This window comes from Stegodyphus dumicola, chromosome 4 (genome assembly GCF_044657685.1).
Source record: "Stegodyphus dumicola isolate Sdum_Otavi_A_Nest chromosome 4, ASM4465768v1".
Taxonomy (NCBI): Eukaryota; Metazoa; Arthropoda; class Arachnida; order Araneae; family Eresidae; genus Stegodyphus; species Stegodyphus dumicola.
Genome location: NC_140771.1, coordinates 182789253 through 182810402, shown reverse-complemented (window position 1 = coordinate 182810402; position 21150 = coordinate 182789253). Strand labels below are relative to the sequence as shown.

Below are 21150 nucleotides of genomic sequence, written 5' to 3'. Positions count from 1 at the left end.
CATTTATTAAAATGTCGTGCAAGTTCTCACATGAATTGGTCAAATTATATTTTACGCTTAATACACATTTTTAAGTTTTAATGTTCAACTGCGTTTTTTCAGTTGCCCATATTTTATTGGCACTAGAAAAAAAAAACAAAAAACGTTTTGTTGCTGTATTTGTTCTTGGAAGGGAAAGCGCGCGTTCTGCAGTTTTCAAATGTTTTCATAAGGAATATTACTATGTTTAAAATGAAGGAATATCTCTGTCCATTTTTGTCTGTTTCCACATTTGCAGACAACCAACATTTAATTTTTTTCATCAGTAACATTTCTTTTTACCAATGATACGTCATCAAAAAGATCATTTTAGCAAATATTATTTTTTGGAAAATGGTTGCTAATATATTAAAAAGATTTGTCCACATATTTCCATAAAATCTCTTTTTCTAATGTCACCCAATGAAAATTTTTAATATCCTCGAACTGAGCTGTCCGTTCTTCAAGATATTCCAAGCAGTTGTTATAAAATTTCTGACTTCTTTCGGAAAATCAGGTCGTTTAATTACACCTTGTTCTTCCAACCTAGTGATGTCCCTTCGAATAAGTAAATAAATGTGATCGTTATCAATTCTTTCTCGCAATTTTGTTTTCAAATTATTGATTTCATTTGACACTTCCGTAATTGAAATTTTGTCCCCTTCAATAATTTTCACAGCATCGTGAAATAATAAAGCTTGGTTGTGGATGAACTGAAGCCAAATTTGTGATGTGTAATTTTCAAAAAAGCTGCAATATTCTTGGACATTTATCGTGTGTTGAAAAGTATAATTTTAATGGTTCGTATGTTTTAAAAATATTTTCTACAGCTGGTAAAAGAGCTAGCCATCGTGTTTTGCTGCAACCAATAATTCTTTAATATTCGATTTCTGCGCTTTCACAAAAATCCTTCGAACTTTCAACACCGCTCAATATATATAAAAATACGAATAAATTTTTGCAATAATATTTTCAATATCCACTGGAAGTAAATGAGATGCTGTTTGAATAGTATTGTGTGGAATGTGCGCTGCACAACCTACTCTGATAATTTTTTGATTCAAATATTCTTTAAGTTTCGTAAAAACGTTATTGATGCCTCTTCTAGCTTTACCACCATAATTCGCGTTAGTGTTATCCTCACAATAGGCAATAATTTTATTGTTCAAATTATTCTTTTTTAAAATAGTACTTATTGAATCAAAAATTATTCGTGAAGTTTCACCCGGCAATGAAACAAAATCTAATATTACAATTTTAATTCCTGTTTCTGGATCAAAAAGTCTAACAATTATGGGAAATAATTTTAAATCTTTGTGGTTGAAAGCATCATAATATATAGATATAAATGTGCATTTAAAATCCAATTCTTTATGCAATTGTGAAAACGAATATGGTGAAAAAATATTACAAATAATTGCTTCGGATTTTGTCCTTGCACATGAATATTTTTTGTCGTACAATGTTTTGATCATTTGCGGCATACAATCAGCTGATCTGAAACTTTGATTGTGGTTTATGGTGTGGAAAGCAAATAGCCCATCAGCTAATGTTAACTATTCCTTCGTTAACAATACATATTTCTTGGCGAGACGTAACGACAATAATCGAACACCACCGAGTAAATCTAACTCGTTAAATCGCCTAATTTAGTTTACTCTGCATGCATTTTATGTGTTTTTTATTTATGTATTTTTTATTTCTTTATATTCACTATAATAATTAATAAATAATAGGTAATGTATTCTTACAGTACATTTAAAATAAGAAATGCAGATGTTTTCTAAAAAGCGGGATGTTTTAAAAAATCGGCGGGACGCGGGACAGTCCTCCGAAAAGCGGAACTGTCCCGCCAAAATCGGGACGTGTGGTCACTTTATATAAGAGCCACTTTTCATTAGAAAGTCCTCTACGAAAGCATTCCTTCCCTTAGGCAGATAGTCCTCAAATGCTTTGCTATAATTACATAAATAACACAGAAGCTCAAAAAATAATAAAAGTACTCATTAATGCTTTAAAACTCTAGTTTTGCAGTCATTTCGTCACTATTGGCCAGTGCAATCTGGTTTTGCTTCTTAAAATTCGGAATGATTTCTTCAAAAGTGTATAAATTAACTAAAGATAAAGAACTACCTCTTTGTATGTTCGCATCAATTTATTCAAGAAACAAATTTTTTTATTTTACTGATAACCGATTACCGACTAGAGCAAATCACCGTACTTACAAAATGTTACATCCGCGGCTTTCACCATTAATTATTTTTGTGCATAAATAGTAGAAAGGGTGAAGATAAGTTCAGTTTACATACAATTTACGTACAGTTCACTACTGGATCGTTCACTACGATCCAAATGTTTAATTATAAATGCATGGACAAAGTGTTAGGACTAAATTTTTGTAATTAACTTGAGCAATCTGTTACACGATTCATTTTACATCTCGAATCCTAAAATATTAGCTAACGGATAGAATTTTCTTGGCATTTAAGCATGCGTTTTGATCTGTTATCATGGATTCGAAAGGTGAGCAAAGAAGAGCATTAAAGTTTTGCTGGATATGGAAATAAATCCTGAATTTTTAAAACAAATTCTGACTTTACATAAAAACGTGATGGTTTCTTATGATGCTGAGAATAAACAGCAATCACCTACTTGGAGAATCTAACAGCTACAGAAATTTTGGTTTCACAAATCTTAAGTAACGTTTTTGCTAGAAGGGATAATTCACTTCAAATATTTTCCTGAGGAACAGATGGTGAACTCTATAGTTTTAAAGGAAGACTTTTGAACCAAATTCAGGCCTTAAAAGCTCATTTGAATAACTGCAAAACAATGCGTCGTTACACAATTTGTTTTCTCATGAAGCAGTTTCTGACAAAAGAGTCATATTTCTCAGTCATCCTCCCATTCGCTATATTTGGCACTTGTAGACTTCTTTCTAAATCTTAATGAGGAGTCTAAACTAGAACTGTTCTTTAAAATAAAATTTGAAGAGAATCACAAAACTGTAACCTGAGACTTGAATAGGTATTCCAAAAGATGAGTTCTACAATAGCTGCGCAAACCAGCTGATTACCCAGCTGTGCAAATGATCCAACGTGGTGGCATTGCATAGAGTAACCAGGATGTTTGCTAAATTGCCCAAAAAATTGTTTCCTTGAACTTCCGATTTTTTTATCTTAGTCATCAAACTCTGTAGATGATCTGTATACGTCCAGTTTTATGCTGAGCATAAATAACACTGTTTTTAAATACCTCAAACTTCGGAGATATTTTGAGACACATCTTTCAAAACTTGATGCGTAAGTATAAACGAAAGAAAATTTTCATGGTCGCAGTCTAAACTATGTCATCCTGATACCGGGAAAAATTCACGATGCAATTTCACATTGTTCACTGTCGCCCTAACATTAGCTAGGAATAAAAATGTTGGTTTCTGTTTGGACTTTGTTCAGGAAAGCGAGATACAATTTCAAATGTTTTTCGTTATGGCACTAATTCGGATCTTTTGAAAAGTAAAATGGAGATTTTAGTATTATATCTTAGAAAATTGCTTTAATATAAAAGTTTCATTCACAGAATGATGTCTAAATACTTCAGCCCAATATAACAAATGTTAAAGTTTAGATCGAAAACTTCAGTAATGTTAAAGTTTAGATCGAACATAACTTGTTCTAATGAAAATTGAATTTTCACATAATAATCATGTTATTTTTCATAAAACACTATTATAACCTCATTAGAGATTAGAAGTTTTACATATTCAAGTATTACTGATAGAAATATAAATTTCAATCTAAAAGATAACGCCAAACTCTTTAACATTTGAGAGAACATAAATTCCGGAACAGACTGCAAGTGCTCCATTTTGAACTGAAATCACTATCAGAGTTTTCATTAAAAATAATGCGTTTGGAAAATGATTAATAGTTTTCATATAATTATACAAAGATGTCTACTTACTGATTCAACTTTATGTATTTTGAAAATAAGAAAGGGAATTGATACAAGTATAGAGATAAGCCATATGATCTTCATAACAATTGAAGTCCGCTGTTTAGTAATTCGAACATGAAGTGGAAACATGATAGCCATGAATCGGTCACATGATATCGCTGAAAGCGTCAGTACACTGCAGGTGAGACATGCCACTGAAAGAAAATACGAAAAGATTGATAAACTGTATTAAAAAAGTCATAAAAACTACTAAAATAATTAATATTCTCATAAATATATGTTTTGTTTTGTTGAAAACAAGACTTTATTTCCACAAGGAAACAGGGACACGTGTCACGGAATTCCACTGTCAAGGGAATCTCAAAGCCCTCGTAGAGTATGCAAAAAAAATCTGAAAGGCTTTTTAAAGACGCAAACAGAGACGGTATTTTATCATAGCACAATTTAAAATTCTCTGTCATCATACTGCAAGACTTTCAAACGAAGTGTGTTCTATTTCCAACGAATTTAATAATGGGAATTTTACGATTATCGGAAATAAAGCGTGGCTTTATTAGAATTTGAAAAACTCGTTAAAAATTATTTTTTTATCGTCGATTATGAAATGCTAATGGTATCAGAAAAATTTTATGTATAAGTATACTGACACAAAACTAAAATATTTCTAACCCAATTAAACATTATGTTGTCTCATTATTGGAAACTCAATATATAAAACGTATTTTTAACGCGTTACGCATGATAGATCGAAGTTTAGTTTCGTAATGGGATAATGATTTAGCAATCATAACAATAATAACAGTTTAAAGGATTTAATGTAATAATTCACTTATTCAGTATGTACCATTGTCGAAAAAAAAAATATGACTGTTGCTGCAATTTCGTATTTTGACGCAAGAATTTGAAGTTATATTTTTAAGAATGAGCAGTTGATGAAATTTGATTTTAGTTCAATGTCCTCTGAATTTCGTATAACTCTTATAATTTGAATTTTGGACAGCCCAATCCAGAACAGCTTGGTTGCTATTATCCTAAGCACCACTGACACCACTTTAAGTGTCCTAATATGTAAGACGTAGCGTGCTTTATGCTTTCTTGTTTTGCACTTAAATACATTAGAAGATCATTAAGCGATATTTTAGGAAGATAACAAGCAGATGGAGATAAGACTAAATAAACAGACAAGAACTGCCAAATTCATGTATTTAATATGTACCTCAGCAGGGCGAAACCTTCTAGGAATAGTATGCTATTTATAAACTAGAGGTTGACAACTGTCATATAAATATCAGACTACTGATCCGTATAATGCAGGATTCTAGCCTGACGTAGGCCTTGACGTCAAGCACTTAGGTAAAAATAACTGACAAATTTCACCTGTTTTTCCTGTAATGAAAAAAGAATCGAATCTTATATATTACTATGCTAAAAAAATGACTGCATTTAGAACAGACCTGAATCTGAAAGTACTAGCATATGTACACGAAACAGGATTTCCTATGTACTATTATACTTGTGAAATTGTTCTAGAAATCGCTAACGATTTATCTTTCTAAAATTGATTTTCCAAGTTTCAGTTTGAAAATAAAAGTTACTACCGCTGATTTCATAAATATATAACATGTTGAGATTTGAAGTAATAAATGCTCATAAATTTATATAAACTATATAAAGTAACAAAGTCGAGCAACCTTTTGTTTAAAGCAAGAATTTTTAAAAAGTTTCTTTCATATAGTTTTAAACTGAGACTTACCAGTATTTTTTCCAATTATTATGCTCAATTTATGCTAACAATATTACATATAAGCATCCCTTTGCTACGTTTGTTAGCAATAAAAATGTTTAAGAGAGCTGAGTTCGAAAGAGCATTAACCTGAATATAAGCATGGGCAAAACAAACACAAAAAGGAAGGTTTGTTGGTATAAATATATTAGAAACCGAAGAGGTAGATACAGTTATACGTTTTAATGAAAGTATTAATGAAAGTATTATTGGTGGAAAGGGATAACTGAAGCTTCAGGGATTTATACTAACATTTAAGAGATTTTAAAAATTAGTAAAATCTAATTTAAAAATAATTCGTCAAGCAAGATTGCCTAGAAAACAAAATAAAATAATAAGCTAAGCTTCAGAATGACCACCACTATAGGATTATGGCGCAAGAAGTTAATATAGTATATCTTGATGCAAGGAAGTTAATATATATCTAAAGAGTTGAGATAATTATTTAGTAGGTTTTTTATGTTTTTTCTCAAAATGAGGTTTTTCAATATTTAAATACATTTTCATAAAACTATATTCATCAAATAAGCTTAACATTTTATTTTATAACATTATTTACACACACATTTTAAGTATTTTGAGTGAATCTATTTAAATATATGTACAAAAGAAATGAACTATTTAGTTGTAATTTTCAAAATATGCCACATTTTTTTTAGTTTTCAAATTTCCAAGCATTAAAAAATTTCTTCAAATTTTTATGCATAACATATTCGAATCACTTTAATTTCTGAATATACTTGCAAAAAAAAATCTGATGCGTACAGCACATGACTTCCTTGTACGGAATATTAAATTAAACGCATTTTTTGACGCATTTCATTTAAACTTAATTTCTGAAATTTTATTAGAAATACATTTCTTATTCATAAAATTCGGGTCTCAGTTCGCGGTAAGGCAAAAATACATAAAACCTCAAAATATCTTCCTTAAAAATTGAAAAATATATAGAAAAATAAAATAAAATAAAATAAAACACGAAATGCAGTTTAAAAAATAAATAAAAAAACTGTTTTGTTAAAATTAGAATTTCTACTCAAAAACAAGCAATTCGGTCTATTCGGTATATCTTGATGCAAGGAAGTTAATATATATCTAAAGAGTTGAGATAATTATTTAGTAGGTTTTTTATGTTTTTTCTCAAAATGAGGTTTTTCAATATTTAAATACATTTTCATAAAACTATATTCATCAAATAAGCTTAACATTTTATTTTATAACATTATTTACACACACATTTTAAGTATTTTGAGTGAATCTATTTAAATATATGTACAAAAGAAATGAATTATTTAGTTGTAATTTTCAAAATATGCCACATTTTTTTAGTTTTCAAATTTCCAAGCATTAAAAAATTTCTTCAAATTTTTATGCATAACATATTCGAATCACTTTAATTTCTGAATATACTTGCAAAAAAAAATCTGATGTGTACAGCACATGACTTCCTTGTACGGAATATTAAATTAAACGCATTTTTTGACGCATTTCATTTAAACTTAATTTCTGAAATTTTATTAGAAATACATTTCTTATTCATAAAATTCGGGTCTCAGTTCGCGGTAAGGCAAAAATACATAAAACCTCAAAATATCTTCCTTAAAAATTGAAAAATATATAGAAAAATAAAATAAAATAAAACACGAAATTCAGTTTAAAAAATAAATAAAAAAACTGTTTTGTTAAAATTAGAATTTCTACTCAAAAACAAGCAATTCGGTCTACAGGCAACAAGGCAGATTTTTCGGTGCACATAAATGAAAGTTTAATTTTGGCTCCACTCGGCAAAAAGACATTCAAAGTGCAAAAATTGAATTCACTCTTCTGCTAATACAAAGCAGTCCTATATACAAAATTTCAACGTTCTGAGGCTACTCGGTTTAAAGTTATGCGAGATACATACATACATACGTACATACGTATGTACGTATGTACAGATACCACGAAAAAAAATCTCTTCTGAATCCATTTTAAATCAGTTTTATAGTTCGTCTGTGGAAAAAAAGTCTTTTATTCTGTTTTCAAGTACAGATATCACGTACAAACAACGTTAAAACGTGCATGCGATAGCTGTCAAAATGGATATTTTCGTTGAAATATGACGCCCGGAATTTTTCGTGATTGCAATACTTCGTTTACTTCGCACAAGGAAGTAAAAATACAAATTCAAGTGTTTCTAAGGAAGAACAAAATTAAAATCATGTACCCGAAATACGTCATTTAAAAGCAGTTCTAAGATTTATTTCTCAAAATATTTTATAAAGGATAAAATTAAAACTTTTGCTCTAATAATATAATGCAGATTCTACATATAAAGTATTTTAACTATGCTTTGAACTTTACTTAAAAAATAGCAATGGTTATTTACAGCAAAAATACATCCTTAAAAACTATTAATGAATTAAATTAGCGAAAAAAAATAATTTTATTTCATATTTATAAAATTTTACATTATTTATTCTTCGCATTTTGATGTCGCAAAGAATTTATCTTTAATATTTGTATTTTTCTCATCTAATATTGAATTCTTTCCTATCAATGAACAAGTACTGCATACCTTCGTGTATAAGAAAAGAGTTTTTGGCAGAGTTTTTACTACTGAAATGGAGAGGTCATCTTTTAGACGAGTTCAAAACGGTATGCAAAAATTTTTATTTTATTTAATCCTAATATATGTTAATCAAACTTTTTAACATCAAAATCCAAATTGAAAATTTTTAGCAGCTTTCTTAAATCTCTGGTAGAGGGTCCTAAGTCTCTATCTCTATCGAGGATGCTCATAAGTCTCAAGCAAGGTGCATGTCATCTTCCTTGCTTTCACCATAAACATCGTTGTCATCAGCGACGTAAAGAAAATCAAATTCGGTTCCATCTATAATATTACTCAGAAAAAGTGATAACTTTCAGTTTAAAGCTGCCAAGCTCCAGAATGTATAGTCCTTTTATACAGTAAAAATGAAATATTTGATTTCATTTGTAAAAGTGAGAGCGCAACTGACTTGGAAAAGATTTCGTGATTATTTAAAAACAAGTACTTTAATTTAAATTGCAAGTAAAATTCGCCAAGTTACGGCGAAGAGCTAAAAAGAGACACATGCCTAAAAGTTAAGAGAATTGAGAAAAAGAAACTGTATGTTATATATAGTTATATTTTAGGGCAGTTTTAAAAACGCTTTATGCACTGAATGTTAATTTTGGTTGTTTTTTTGAAACAATATCTTATTCATCGGTTCATGTACGGATTGGTTTACAATTGAAAATATATAGAGTAATCTGCAAAAGCGCCATCAAATTAAAAAATGGTAAGCATTCATTCTTGCTGATTTATTGTGAGTTAGATAAGTTTATTAAACTGTTTGAGAAGTAACAAGAATCATCATTGCTTGTAATTAAATTAATTTAGCATCATTGACGTAAGAGTCACAATGTAAGGAAATTGGAGACGTCAGCATTTTCACAAAAAAGTATTTTCCGCGAAAAAACCCAACTACGGTAGAAACGAGAAAATCCATTTAGGTATCAAATATTTACTATGAACCTTTTCATTTGAACAGAAACATGAAAAAATTTAAGCACAATTCGGCGAGATTTCTACATTTTCTAGGAAAACGGAAAGTGTTATCGATTTGGGAAACTCCAAACTTTTGTCTTTCTTTAACAATACAGACGTGTAAAGCAGAATTGGAACAAAATCAAAAGCTGCGTAGATTCAGAATCTGAAAAAGTACTTCGTATTGTTTTTATTGAAATCTACGCCATTCTAACCAATGTTAGCATCGATACGTGTCTGAAGTAAGAAAAAGCGGCCTCATTAATTTCCGTTTGGCTCGCGGAAGGGAAGTAATACAAAATTAAGTTCTTTGATATTTTGGAGATTTTTGGAACTCACGTAAGATACGAAAGTATAAACTAATCATGTGAAATTTCAACGATAAATGAACTTGATTTTCTTAAAAAGGAAATGGGTAGAGAGGGCGATAAATGAATAGGCTGATATATAGTACTGTTTTTCTCAACAAAGTAACGCTCAAATGTAGTTTCTGGAATTATTATCCAGAGAAAGATAAAAATAACACTAAAAATTAAATGTTTTGGGTCTTTTTATTTTTACGTCGATTTAAAGGGAATGAAAATAAGGGTTGTCGTAAGTTATTTTAACGCAAAAATATACGATAAAATCATTTATTTTGCTAAAATGTATATATAAAAAAATAAGTTTCGCAACAAAAAAAAATTTCTTTTTCTTGTTGCGAAACTTATTTTTTAAAATTTAATCACAGGATGTATATGTTACTGGAAGATGCAACAAGATATTACGCTGTAAATAATAAATGAGACTGTTGATTGAGTTACTGTTTGATGAAAAGTGTTATTATAAATATTGTATTTGAACACACACAAATCCTAAGGCGTATAAGTTATTTCTCCCGTCTTCTTAGCATGCCTTCGTAGTGTAGTAGTCAGCACGCTCGGCGCGTATTTGAGAGGCCCGTGGTTCGAATCCCGTCGAAGGCGCTGCTCATTATTCATTTCCTCTACTTTAAAAAAATACCTAATGACCCTACAAGTTTTTCAATACAAGAAATAGATGACATAATAGCTTTGTAAAGCTGCTAACTTGCGTATATAATAATTATTCGCATGCATAAAAAGAATTACGTCATGTACGTAATTATATACTTGCATTTTAATTTGATTATGGAAACTCTATAATTATGTTATGTTATATATGTAATTACATACATAATTACATTTTGATTTTATTATAGAAAGCCCATAATTATTTATCTTCTCCCCTAAAGGAGGTATGTTTTCAAGGAGGACTTCGGAGGCAAAACAGGCTAGTATTTATGTCACACATATGGATGAAACCACGAAATGTCGTATGCAATCAGTCCATATTGGGATTTGAATCTCGGTCAAACTAATGATGTTATTGTTTCGAACAGTCGAATACTTGCGATCTAATACATCGATAAATATGCATCAAGTTGAACAGCCAACACCCATCTGTGATTTAGCTAGATTTAGCGGAGAACGTTAGCGGAAGTGCACCACAAGGGGGCATCGATTTTATATACGCTAGACTGGGAAAGTTTCGACACAGTTTTGATGAACAACACCCCGCGGTAAGAATTCTAAGCTCTCCCGCTCCTCTTTCCTTATCATCAAACCTATAGGGAAAACTCTCGGCCCACCTAAAACATTCATGTCATCTCCGGAATTCGAACTCAGACTCCGCGATACGGCAGTCAGCGGCAATAGCTACTATGTAGATCAGGCGGTGAATTGAACTAAAGTACTCAGCATTCTTCCTCTCACGCGCGTATGGGCCTTATAGAAACGATTTGTAAAGAACAATATACGTATATATATATTTATTTATATATATATTTATTTAATGATAATGCTAAAATACAATAAAATTGTTAAAAAAGTGCATTTCTAAAACTGCTTTCGGAAAAGCTTGACACTGTTTTAAAATATAATATAAAATAAAATTCAACATATTGTCAACGTAACGGAAAGATCAAAATACGGAACTCGGCAATCATTTTTTTAAAATTCGAAAATTTATCATTAATAACGAATAGAAATTTTACATGAATGTTCCAACAAAGTGGTAAGAAAATTACTTGAAAACTGATGGCAAAGAATTAATAATAATTTAATCCTGTACACACCAGATTGTTTTTTTCAGTCCGTAATGCAAATGATTAAGGGTCTATCTAACCACCATAGATTAGGTTGCGCTTTATAATCTGTTTATCGTTGCTTACATTGTTTTCCGATGTAGCGATCTGCGTATCATTTTCCAATATAATGATTTTCAAAGTGTTCAAATGAAAACATAATATAGATATGCACCACTGTTTTATATTTTTCTTCCATATGCAGTAGAAACTAATCTGAATATTAATACAATTAGCTAAATTCTATCGTTGCCGAGATTTTCTTTTCATATCAAAATATTTTATAATTTCAGCTAATATATTGTTTTAATTTCAGAAAGAAATTTATCATTGTAATAAAAATTTATTATTTCTTTGAATTTTTTAAATGAAATTCATTTTCTTAGTTGCATTCATTTTAATCCTTAACACAAAACATTGTTCTTGAACTGCAACTTGTGCATTTAAAAGAAAATGTGAGTTCATGTAATTGTTTTAAGCGCAAAATCTTGGAATGGACGATTTCTTTAATGGACTTTTACAAACATCTCTATTTTCAGATATTAAAATGAATGAAACAGGATACTTAATTAATCGTAGTTATTATTGCAGAACCTCCATTAAGAACTACGGTCGTACATATGAACATATTTCAAACAATTATTAATGCCAGATCTTACGTAAACTTCCTATATCTTTTCCTAGTTCCGCAGCTGCTGTAATGATGCGTTATTAGGCATGGCGTTATTGATTATAGAAAAGCCGTATTTATATATATTGAAACAATACCATTAACGACCATTTTCCTGATTGCACGCTATTAAAGCTAAGAGTGATATTTAAGTAAGATCACTTGAGCGTCTTTAATTTCTTGTTATAACTTTGGTACAATCACACGGAACAGCATACGTCACATGCATTAGCATTCAGTTAACTGAGATGAAATCATGTAGTGGAAAGTTTTGGTAGACAGTAAAATTCCGTCTTTTGGTTAACAATGTAATTAAAAGGTAGGGTGCGTTCATCTGGCATCTATCAGTCTAACGAGAGTACTTGTTTGAACTCAAAGCTAGAAAGGCCAAATTGTCAACGAATATTTACGTAGTTACTAAGACGAACTAGTCAGAACTTTATCTGTGTAGTAATAAGGTTTTCGTTTCACTAGTTAGAAGTAAAATCCTTTGAAAATCAAATGAGACGTTTAAACCAGGACGGCGATCTGAAATCAAATTCTTGTGTTCTTGGAGAGTGTCAGCAGTGAATCTGCATTTGGCCGAAGTGAAACAGTTTAAATTCCATTGGAAGGCAATTTTTCATTTATTTATTACATTTTTGCATTTTGCTATTTTCGTAACATTTACATGAATTTAGTTCTTATACAGCATTGGTTTGTTTGGGGATTTTGGAGGTCTCAGTTACTAGCTATTTTTACAATAGTACTTTAGCATTTAAAAAGAAGTACTAATTCATTATTTTAATAGTGAATATGATTCTGAGTTTATTTTGTTTATCCTTTAATGTATATATAAATATATATTACACGTAAATATATATATGTTATATAACAAGCGTCATAAATGGTATACGTTATTGTCCCAAAAGCAAACATTTGACAAGATACTTTTAAGTATCCATGCGTTACAAGCATGATGCGTGGTATAAGCGTCATTGATAAAATTTAAATATTTACGGAAATTTACAACATCGATTCTATTAGCAATTGAGTAGCCCAGAGGTTGGCTAACTTTTGCATATATATATATAGAGAGAGAGACTTTTGATTAGAGAAAAGACAAACTGCAAAAGTGAGGATTGATAGTAACAGCTCCTCTGGTGCTAACAATTTCTTCAAATCTTTGCACTTGAAATTACAAGTGACAACTACAAGCGTGCTGTTGGAAAAATGTAAACAAAATAAAAAAAGTCGAGACAGTTAAAATCATACGTTAATTAAAACACCTAAGAATGTGTTACAATTAAGTAAGAAATACATTCTAAGCAAGGGAAAACTCCAACTGCTCTCTTGCGGCAAACAGCTGCCAGTCATGCCCTAATTAGAATTACAATGGGATGGGAGTGAAAATCCTCTTTTATTCTACTTATATTACTGCTCATTTTTTATTCACAAAATGAGTCGTTTTCCCAAATGCAACGGAGGTTAACTTTAAACAGAAAAAAAATTTCAAAGTCGGCTGAATAGCTAATTGTTGCAAGGGAGGGGGAAGTCATAATTGCATGAGCCCGCCAATCGTCACTAATTCCACTCCGTTTTTTTAATCTAATGTGAACCACAAGTGAAAGATCTGTGTCTGTTTCCTCCAACGGAAAATCATTCTATTTCATGCTATACCAAAATTACTTTCATGTTTAATTATTTTACGCAACACTTCAAATTAATGAATAAGGTGTTTGAAGAAAGCTGATTTTTTTTTTTTTTTTTTTTTGACATTTCATTTCTTAAACAATTTCTTTGAGTGTAAATTTCCTATCAGAATAAAGCCAGAGATAATTTTATGAAAACATACGTTATCATATATGTTTATTTCGGATGCAAATTTTTATAAAGATGTGGCCTTATTTTATGATGTCGAATATGAAAGATTAAAATATAAAAATTGCACAGAATAAAAAATTGAATTGTAAGCAAACTTCATTTTAAGAGGAATTTAAGAGGCTGAGTAGTGTTTAGTGAGCGAAATGCTTATTACGTACATTATAGGTATTTATTTATTTATATAAAATTTTCAATTTTAAATACCGCTTTGGTCTGGTATGCGTAACTTTTCAGATCTAATGCATCCCAGACCGAAGAGTGTGCGCTCGAACGCCTAGTATAATAAAATGAAAAATCTGTGAATATGCGAGTTCGTCACAAAACGCATAGAAGAGTGGATTCAGAACTACGAAATTTGGTATACAGATTGTACGGAGGGTGAAGGCATGCTCTTCGAAATAAACTTTTCAAAATTCGGATTAGATTTTCTTTTAATGTTGAAACGACTTTTCATAAATTTTTTCGACATACGTTCTTTGATTTATGTAGCAAAAGACAATCTCTGAAATTTTTTAGGACTCTTTAATGTAATTTATGTATTAAAAGAAGCTGTTCAGCTCTTTGGATAATTTAACCTTAATCAGATTTAAAATCTCGTATCCTAAAATGTAGATCTCATAGTATCTTAAAATTTTTATGGTCTCGTCGCATATTAAAATCTAAATCATCTAACAGGAAACTACCTGTAAACTTAAAATCAACTATATCGTAGCATCTAAATTACTTTATAAAAGAATAATAATTAAAAAACTAAAAGCTTTCAGATTTTATATTGCGCCCAAAGGGTTTTTTTTTAACGTTTTGTGTATTACTTTTATTTGTTCTTCGCACTTAAACCATAAAATTCAATTCAACAACAACATCGTAAAAATCAGTATATCTTTAGACTTTCTGATACACAGTCTCGCGCGCTAGAGATAAAAATGTTTTTTCCCCCACAGTGTTCCCACTGCTCGTTTTGAAATCGTTGAATTTGTTAATCAAATATTTCTTTAAAGTTTTACAAAATATGAAATAGATAATAAAAACTAATTCCAAATTTGGGCTTCTAGATGCGCAAATTCGGGTGGAAACGTACATTAATTCAAAATTTGATGGCTCTAGGTACCGTTATTTTATAGCAGTGCGAGAAACATACATACATTTATGCAGAATCTTCATTATTTAATTTTTTAAAATATAATACAGGGCTCTAATATTTGGGGTCAACAATTTAAAAAGTGATTCTCCGTTTATACTAATAAACGCAAAATGCGAGAACGAAATTAATAGCTGTTCAGGCCAAATTGCCCCTTTGGGATAAAATATTAATTAGGCATTATTTAATCAAAATCGTAAAAACAACCTTGTATTTAGCGTAAGTATATTGAAACACTCGATCGATTTCGAGAGCAGCTAAAGGTCCCTCATCATCAATCTTTCTCCTGATTCGAAGATTTCGAGATACGGAAAATTATTACTTTAATCATCACTATTATAATGAATCTAATGAAGTACTTTGGATAAAATTAAACTATAGTTTATGCGAAATTTATCACTTCAAATCTTCAAATACGTACATTTAAAAATAGCGCATTCTCTCTCTCTATACATATATATATCTATTTGTTAGTTAATAATAAATATGTGATATTATTTCTTACTAACTTTTGTTTTTTTCTGTTAATTAATATTTTACTTTATTTTAAATTCTCAATATGAGACAGTAAATTAATAATTTTATTTAAATCTAAATTACTCTTTGTTAATAACATTTACTTCTAATATTCTGTATTTTCGATATATATTAAGTTTTTAACATGAGATCTAAATTCCTTTATGAAGTAAAATACGGTTTACGATTCTTCACCCCAGATATCAGCAAAACAACTTGTCTCAGCCAATGAGAAATCCAATTACACTTCTGACAAATACTCGGAGTTTTGAAGCAGTAGCCATATGTAATCAACAGAACAGACCACGCTATAATAACCTTAAAAGATTTGAAATGGAACAATTTGGAAACTCCGAAACTCTGGGACGCAATTTTTTTAAAAACCTTATTTTCACTTTTGTAATCATAGCTTGCCTGAGGCTTTACAGAAAGTTACATTTCATAGTTCATTAAATACAAGGCTAACGCTACCCCACGTAATAGAGTCAACTTCATGTTTCTTTTAGGCTTTTCAACAAAAGTGAAATTTCTTCTCAGTAGTGTGGACTAATATATTATTTATGGAACTATGTCTCGGAATCTTTTGGATTTTCACAAGTGCCTTTTATTATTCAGCAAGCTATTGTTATATGGATGTCACTAAAATATATTTGCCGAGATTTCTGGAAATTATAAATTAATATACAACTAAGACATTTTTTAGTTCTTGATAAAGTTTCTTTTTGGAAGAAAGGTGATTTTTTAAAATCAAAACAGCAGTCTGAAACTTCAGATTAAGGTCTAACACCTAGAATAGTTTACCATTAAAATGTATTTTAAAAATTAAATTATAAAAATATAAGTTTAAAAAAACAAACTGCAGCCTTAACTTTGGCACCTGAAAAATAAATTTAATAGGATAGGCATACTATTAATAATTAATCTGGCAGAAATTAAAAATATCAAATAAAAATCTGATATTTAAATTTAGCTTTTAAAAAGAGCAAAATCAAATGATAGAAAAAATTTTGCTGTGATATTATTTCACTGTAAAGTAACGCAATGTAGACAGAGATGTATTTATTTGACAACAGAAATAATAATAATAGTACTGATAATAAAATATTATTATTCTAGACATAGTTGTGCATTTAATTTAATGGATCGCTTGCATTGAAATAAATGTAAATGTGCATAAATATACATTGAAATACACACATGCCCGCGTCCATTAAAGTAATAAATGTGTGTAAATGTGTATAAAATAAGGTTTGTTGTGTAATTTGAAGAAAAAGGCTAGAGGGCGCTGTTGCTCGCTTAGTTGTAGGAGAATAAAGTTTGTTCATGTCGAAGGCGGCGGCCTAAGAATACGTTCTGTATATAGTAATTAAAATATTGTTAAAAATGTAAAAGTGTTAAAATTAGTAAACCCACTGAACCACCATTATCTGATTTGGAGATGTAAATATTATTATAAGGTTATCCTGTGTTAAAGAATTGCAACAAACTTTTCTTCGAATTACCAGAAAATCCTATTTTGCCAGGAAATAAAATCCTCCCAAATCTGTACTCACAAAGTACAGCATATTTCCTGAACATCTGCGCTATACTTATAACCAACATCTTCCTTAGCTACCTTCCGTACTAGATAAAAATAATGGCTCAGTAAACGAATGTTTATGTGCCTGAAGTAAGTCACAGGTTTAGGTTAGGTTGAAGGAACAAAGGAAAGACACTAAAAGGTTGTATCCACCTCGGGTAAGGGATGCCTTTGTGAAGGACTTTTAAGAGAAGCTGACTCATATCCACATTTATATTTGCGAAAACCCCTTAAATGTCCCATTCAGCCAAACAATTCGCCGGGATTAAGGCCCGGGTTGAACTACCAATGTTCAGCAGTTCAGCAACGAGCCGCTCGGCCGCTGATGGTCCCCTAAAATTAATCATATAACATGTGTACATTATAACATTATATAGCTAATATTAACGAAATAATTTGCATTTTAAAAAGATAAAATCTCTAGTACAGAGTGTTTTGAATGTAAATCATATAATATCTACATTATATAGCTAGTATGAAGAAAAATGGAGTGCATTTTGGACAGAGAAATCCTTAATTCGTAGCGTTTCAATAAAATTCTTTTAAAAATTTAATTGTTTAATATGCATCAAAGACCTTTATCACACAGAATCAACATTATTTTAACTAGCCATAATTACATCCCTGGAAAAGAAATACGTTAATGCATATTAGCCGAATTGAATTAAATTCTAAACACAGTTTAAAAGAACCAACCAAGACGCCCTGATCTTCCTATCCTTTAAAAATAATGAAGAAAAGCGTTATGCCTTTCTTAATTCTTCGGTGAAGATTGCTTTCAACAATTTCGTATTTTCACTTAATCGTGGGGTCAAGAAAAAATGGCATTGAAAAAAAGAAAAAAAAAAAAAAAAAAAAAAAAAAAAAAAAGAATCAATACTTTCATCTACGCGGATATTTTCTCGTCTTTACTGAAAAGAAAGTTATCTTTCAAACTGTCACGAAATTTTTGGATCGAAGGAGATTGATATACCTCTCTTTGTTATAATGCGAAAAAGAATGTCTTTGATTTTGAAATCAATAACCACGAGAGATATTACTTTTTAAATAATATTTTTCCGTTAACATTTTTTTGTCTAAAACTACTTTTTTAATTTATTAGTATCTAATTTTATTCCACATTTGAAAATTTTGAATTTTGGAATTTGCGCTGATCTACTAGCAAATATAAAAGAATTTTTATAGTTATACAGGAGATTCTAGAGAAATTGCATAATTAATTGTCTTTTGAATGAAATTTCGTTCATCCATGGTTAAACTTAAAAAATAATGAAATAAGATAAGCTTTTAGGTTAGAAAAATTTGTTCACGTGACATCTTCTAGCAAAAATATGCTAAATTTAATTGCTTATACAGCTTTGAGGTGATACAGTTTGCAAACTTACTTTTTATTTTAATTAATCAGTTATTACGATTTAGACCTTTACTATCACTTCTGTTTTCCGTTTCTTTATTAGAATGCAAATTTAGTTAGATAGTATTTAAGTTGAGGGTTTTGGGTTGTAAGATACGGCGCGTTTCTGTCTCTTGGGAGCCACATTACTAGGTTTCTTCTGTAGTCTTTGAGTACTAGACTCTTACTTTTAAGTTTCATCGCCACAAGTGATGGTTCAATTTGTAAGCACGAGACGTTCATTTTACCTTCAAGTTCTGATTTAATAAAAAGGTTGTTTTAAATCTACCTTTCTAAGGCTCTGTTGTTACTTACAGACCAAGCGATAATTCGCTCCAAATCTGCTAGGAGTTTGATGCTAGATTTTGCTACCAAGCGATAATTCGCTCTAAATCTGCTAGGTTTGGTTTGGTTTATTTAATTATGGCAAAGCACACTTGGGCTATCTGCCTAAGAGGAGGGATGCCTTCGTGGAGGACTTTCTAAGGGAAACTGGCTCGTATACACGTACACATGGGGAAAACCACGAAAACACCCATGCAGCCAGCCCGTTCGCGGGATTCGAACCTCGGACCGAACTACCAGTGTTCAGCGACTTTACCGCTCGGCCGCTACAAATCTGCTAGGAGTTTGATGCTAGTTTTTGCTACCAAAGAAAACCAAACTCTAAAGGTTTAATTAATACGGAATTTCATACACTACTGAAAGTCTAAAAGTGTTTTAAAACTGTATAGCATTAATCCACTCATTTTTCAAAAAACTTGCGTGAACAAATCAGCCTTGGAAACAAGCCTTTTCCAAAATCAGCCTTTGAAACAAACTATGAGAATTATATGTCTTGAAAAGCACTTTCACACGGTGAAAGAAAAGGCAATTGCTCTTAAAGAACAGGGACCTATTACCTCAAAATCGCTAAAGTTATATCCAATATCTACGCAAACTTACAGCTGATGTTTTGCGTAATTTTAAATTTTTGCATCGGCATGTCTCTCTGAAGAGAAATAAAATTTTACAAGAAAATAATAAATAATATGAAACGAGAATTCAGACTTTTGCTTTCTTAGATAGAAAATTAATAATTTAAAGAAAAATGGGCTGAGTGACAAGGTCGCAAGAACTGAAATATTGAAAGAACACTGACAAAGTTTACCAGCCTTGGGAAACGCAGTAAAAACTATTTTGTCTTTTTTAGCCAATGCCACTCCTTCGCAATTCTTCCATTCGGCGACGAGCTTCCCAATATAGGCTGGACGTGACTGCATGCTGCGAGGTCGAAGTGTTGGCAAGTTCACTGTAGCCCTGAAGATGCTCTCCGTCCATTCTTCCATCCTGACAAAGGGGCATGTGGCGCTGTCCGCTATACCAAAACTGTACAAGTGGGCCTGAACATAGTCGTACCTCGTGCACAACGTGAATTCTGCCACGGTGACTGATGTGCACAGAGTTTTTGGAATGGGACCTTTTGAGAATAAGCTCTCCCATTTCTTTCCTCGACGCATTTCTTCTGCTGATTTTGCTTTCACCGAGGCTGCAATCATGTGTTTGTACGATGTTAGGAAGGTCAGCGCGTTCGGATTAGTTCTCTTCGGAGTTAATTCATTCCCACGGATGCCAATATGACTTGGAACTTACTGTAGTCAGTTCAACCATCAGTAATAAATTTGGTAAGGATTTTATGTCCGTTATGGCTCCTATTGCAGTCGATGGTGTGTTACTTGTAAGAGCGGTGATAGTTGTTTGTATATCATTGAAGAACACTACATGCCGAATGCTAATTTGGTTCTGCTGTTTACTTATTCCTTCAGTCGCCAGGTGGATTGCCATAATCTCCCCGCCATAACTGCTGGTATTTGGACCGACTGTGGTATCAAAGAGTTTACAATGCAGCTCACTACCATTTCAGAAAGCTTAGCTTGGATCCGTCAGTGTAGACGTGCAGCCATTCTTCTTCATGATATATCGTGAGGATCATTTCAGTTTCAAAGATTGTGGATTCATTTCATTCACAGCCGAGTTTCTAAGTTCTTCAGGGAATGGCGTGTACTTAGACACTATATACTGCAGGAGGGATATTTGTTTCCCACATAATTATGGGAAGATAGCTCGATGACGTTTGACAGACTCTGATGTGCCCATGTCATAAACCTGTACTTCATTTTTAATCGTTCAGCTTGCAGCATGGAGATGACTTAATGTATTGAGTTTGGCAGTAGATGGTCTGCAGATGTTCTAATGTACAAAATCGATATGTCTGAACCTATCTGAAAATTTAACAGCTTTTCTCTTCATGTGTCAAAAGGCTTGGTATTCGTTAGTATTTCCATTGTGTTTTTACTGGAGTTGAAAAGCACCACCGTTTATAAGCCTCGGGGCTTTGTTCTGAACCCTGTAAAGCTTTTTAAGGTTGAGTTTGTAGGCCACGCAGATCACCTCTCGTGCATAGTCCATAGGTGGTCTGACATACGTTTCACAGGACCGTTGTGAGATCATTTTGTGTGCAGCCTCTCTTCGTCCCAGTGAGCAGGTTGAAGAGGTTTAAT

The 21150-nt window shown here is 31.3% G+C and overlaps 1 protein-coding gene across 4 annotated transcripts in view; it reads right to left on the bottom strand.

Moving 5' to 3' along the window:
• The window catches only part of LOC118199645 (QRFP-like peptide receptor), a 475922-nt gene that overhangs the window by 85518 nt on the left and 369254 nt on the right, over nt 1-21150 (bottom strand). For all 4 annotated transcript variants that reach the window (XR_015040838.1, XM_085815859.1, XM_085815860.1 and 1 more), the window contains exon 3: nt 3982-4169. Coding sequence is in view for 3 of the 4 variants with exons in the window: in XM_085815859.1 (XP_085671985.1) it covers nt 3982-4169 (188 nt within the window). In the remaining variant the exon portion in view is untranslated. The remainder of the gene's footprint in view (nt 1-3981; nt 4170-21150) is intronic.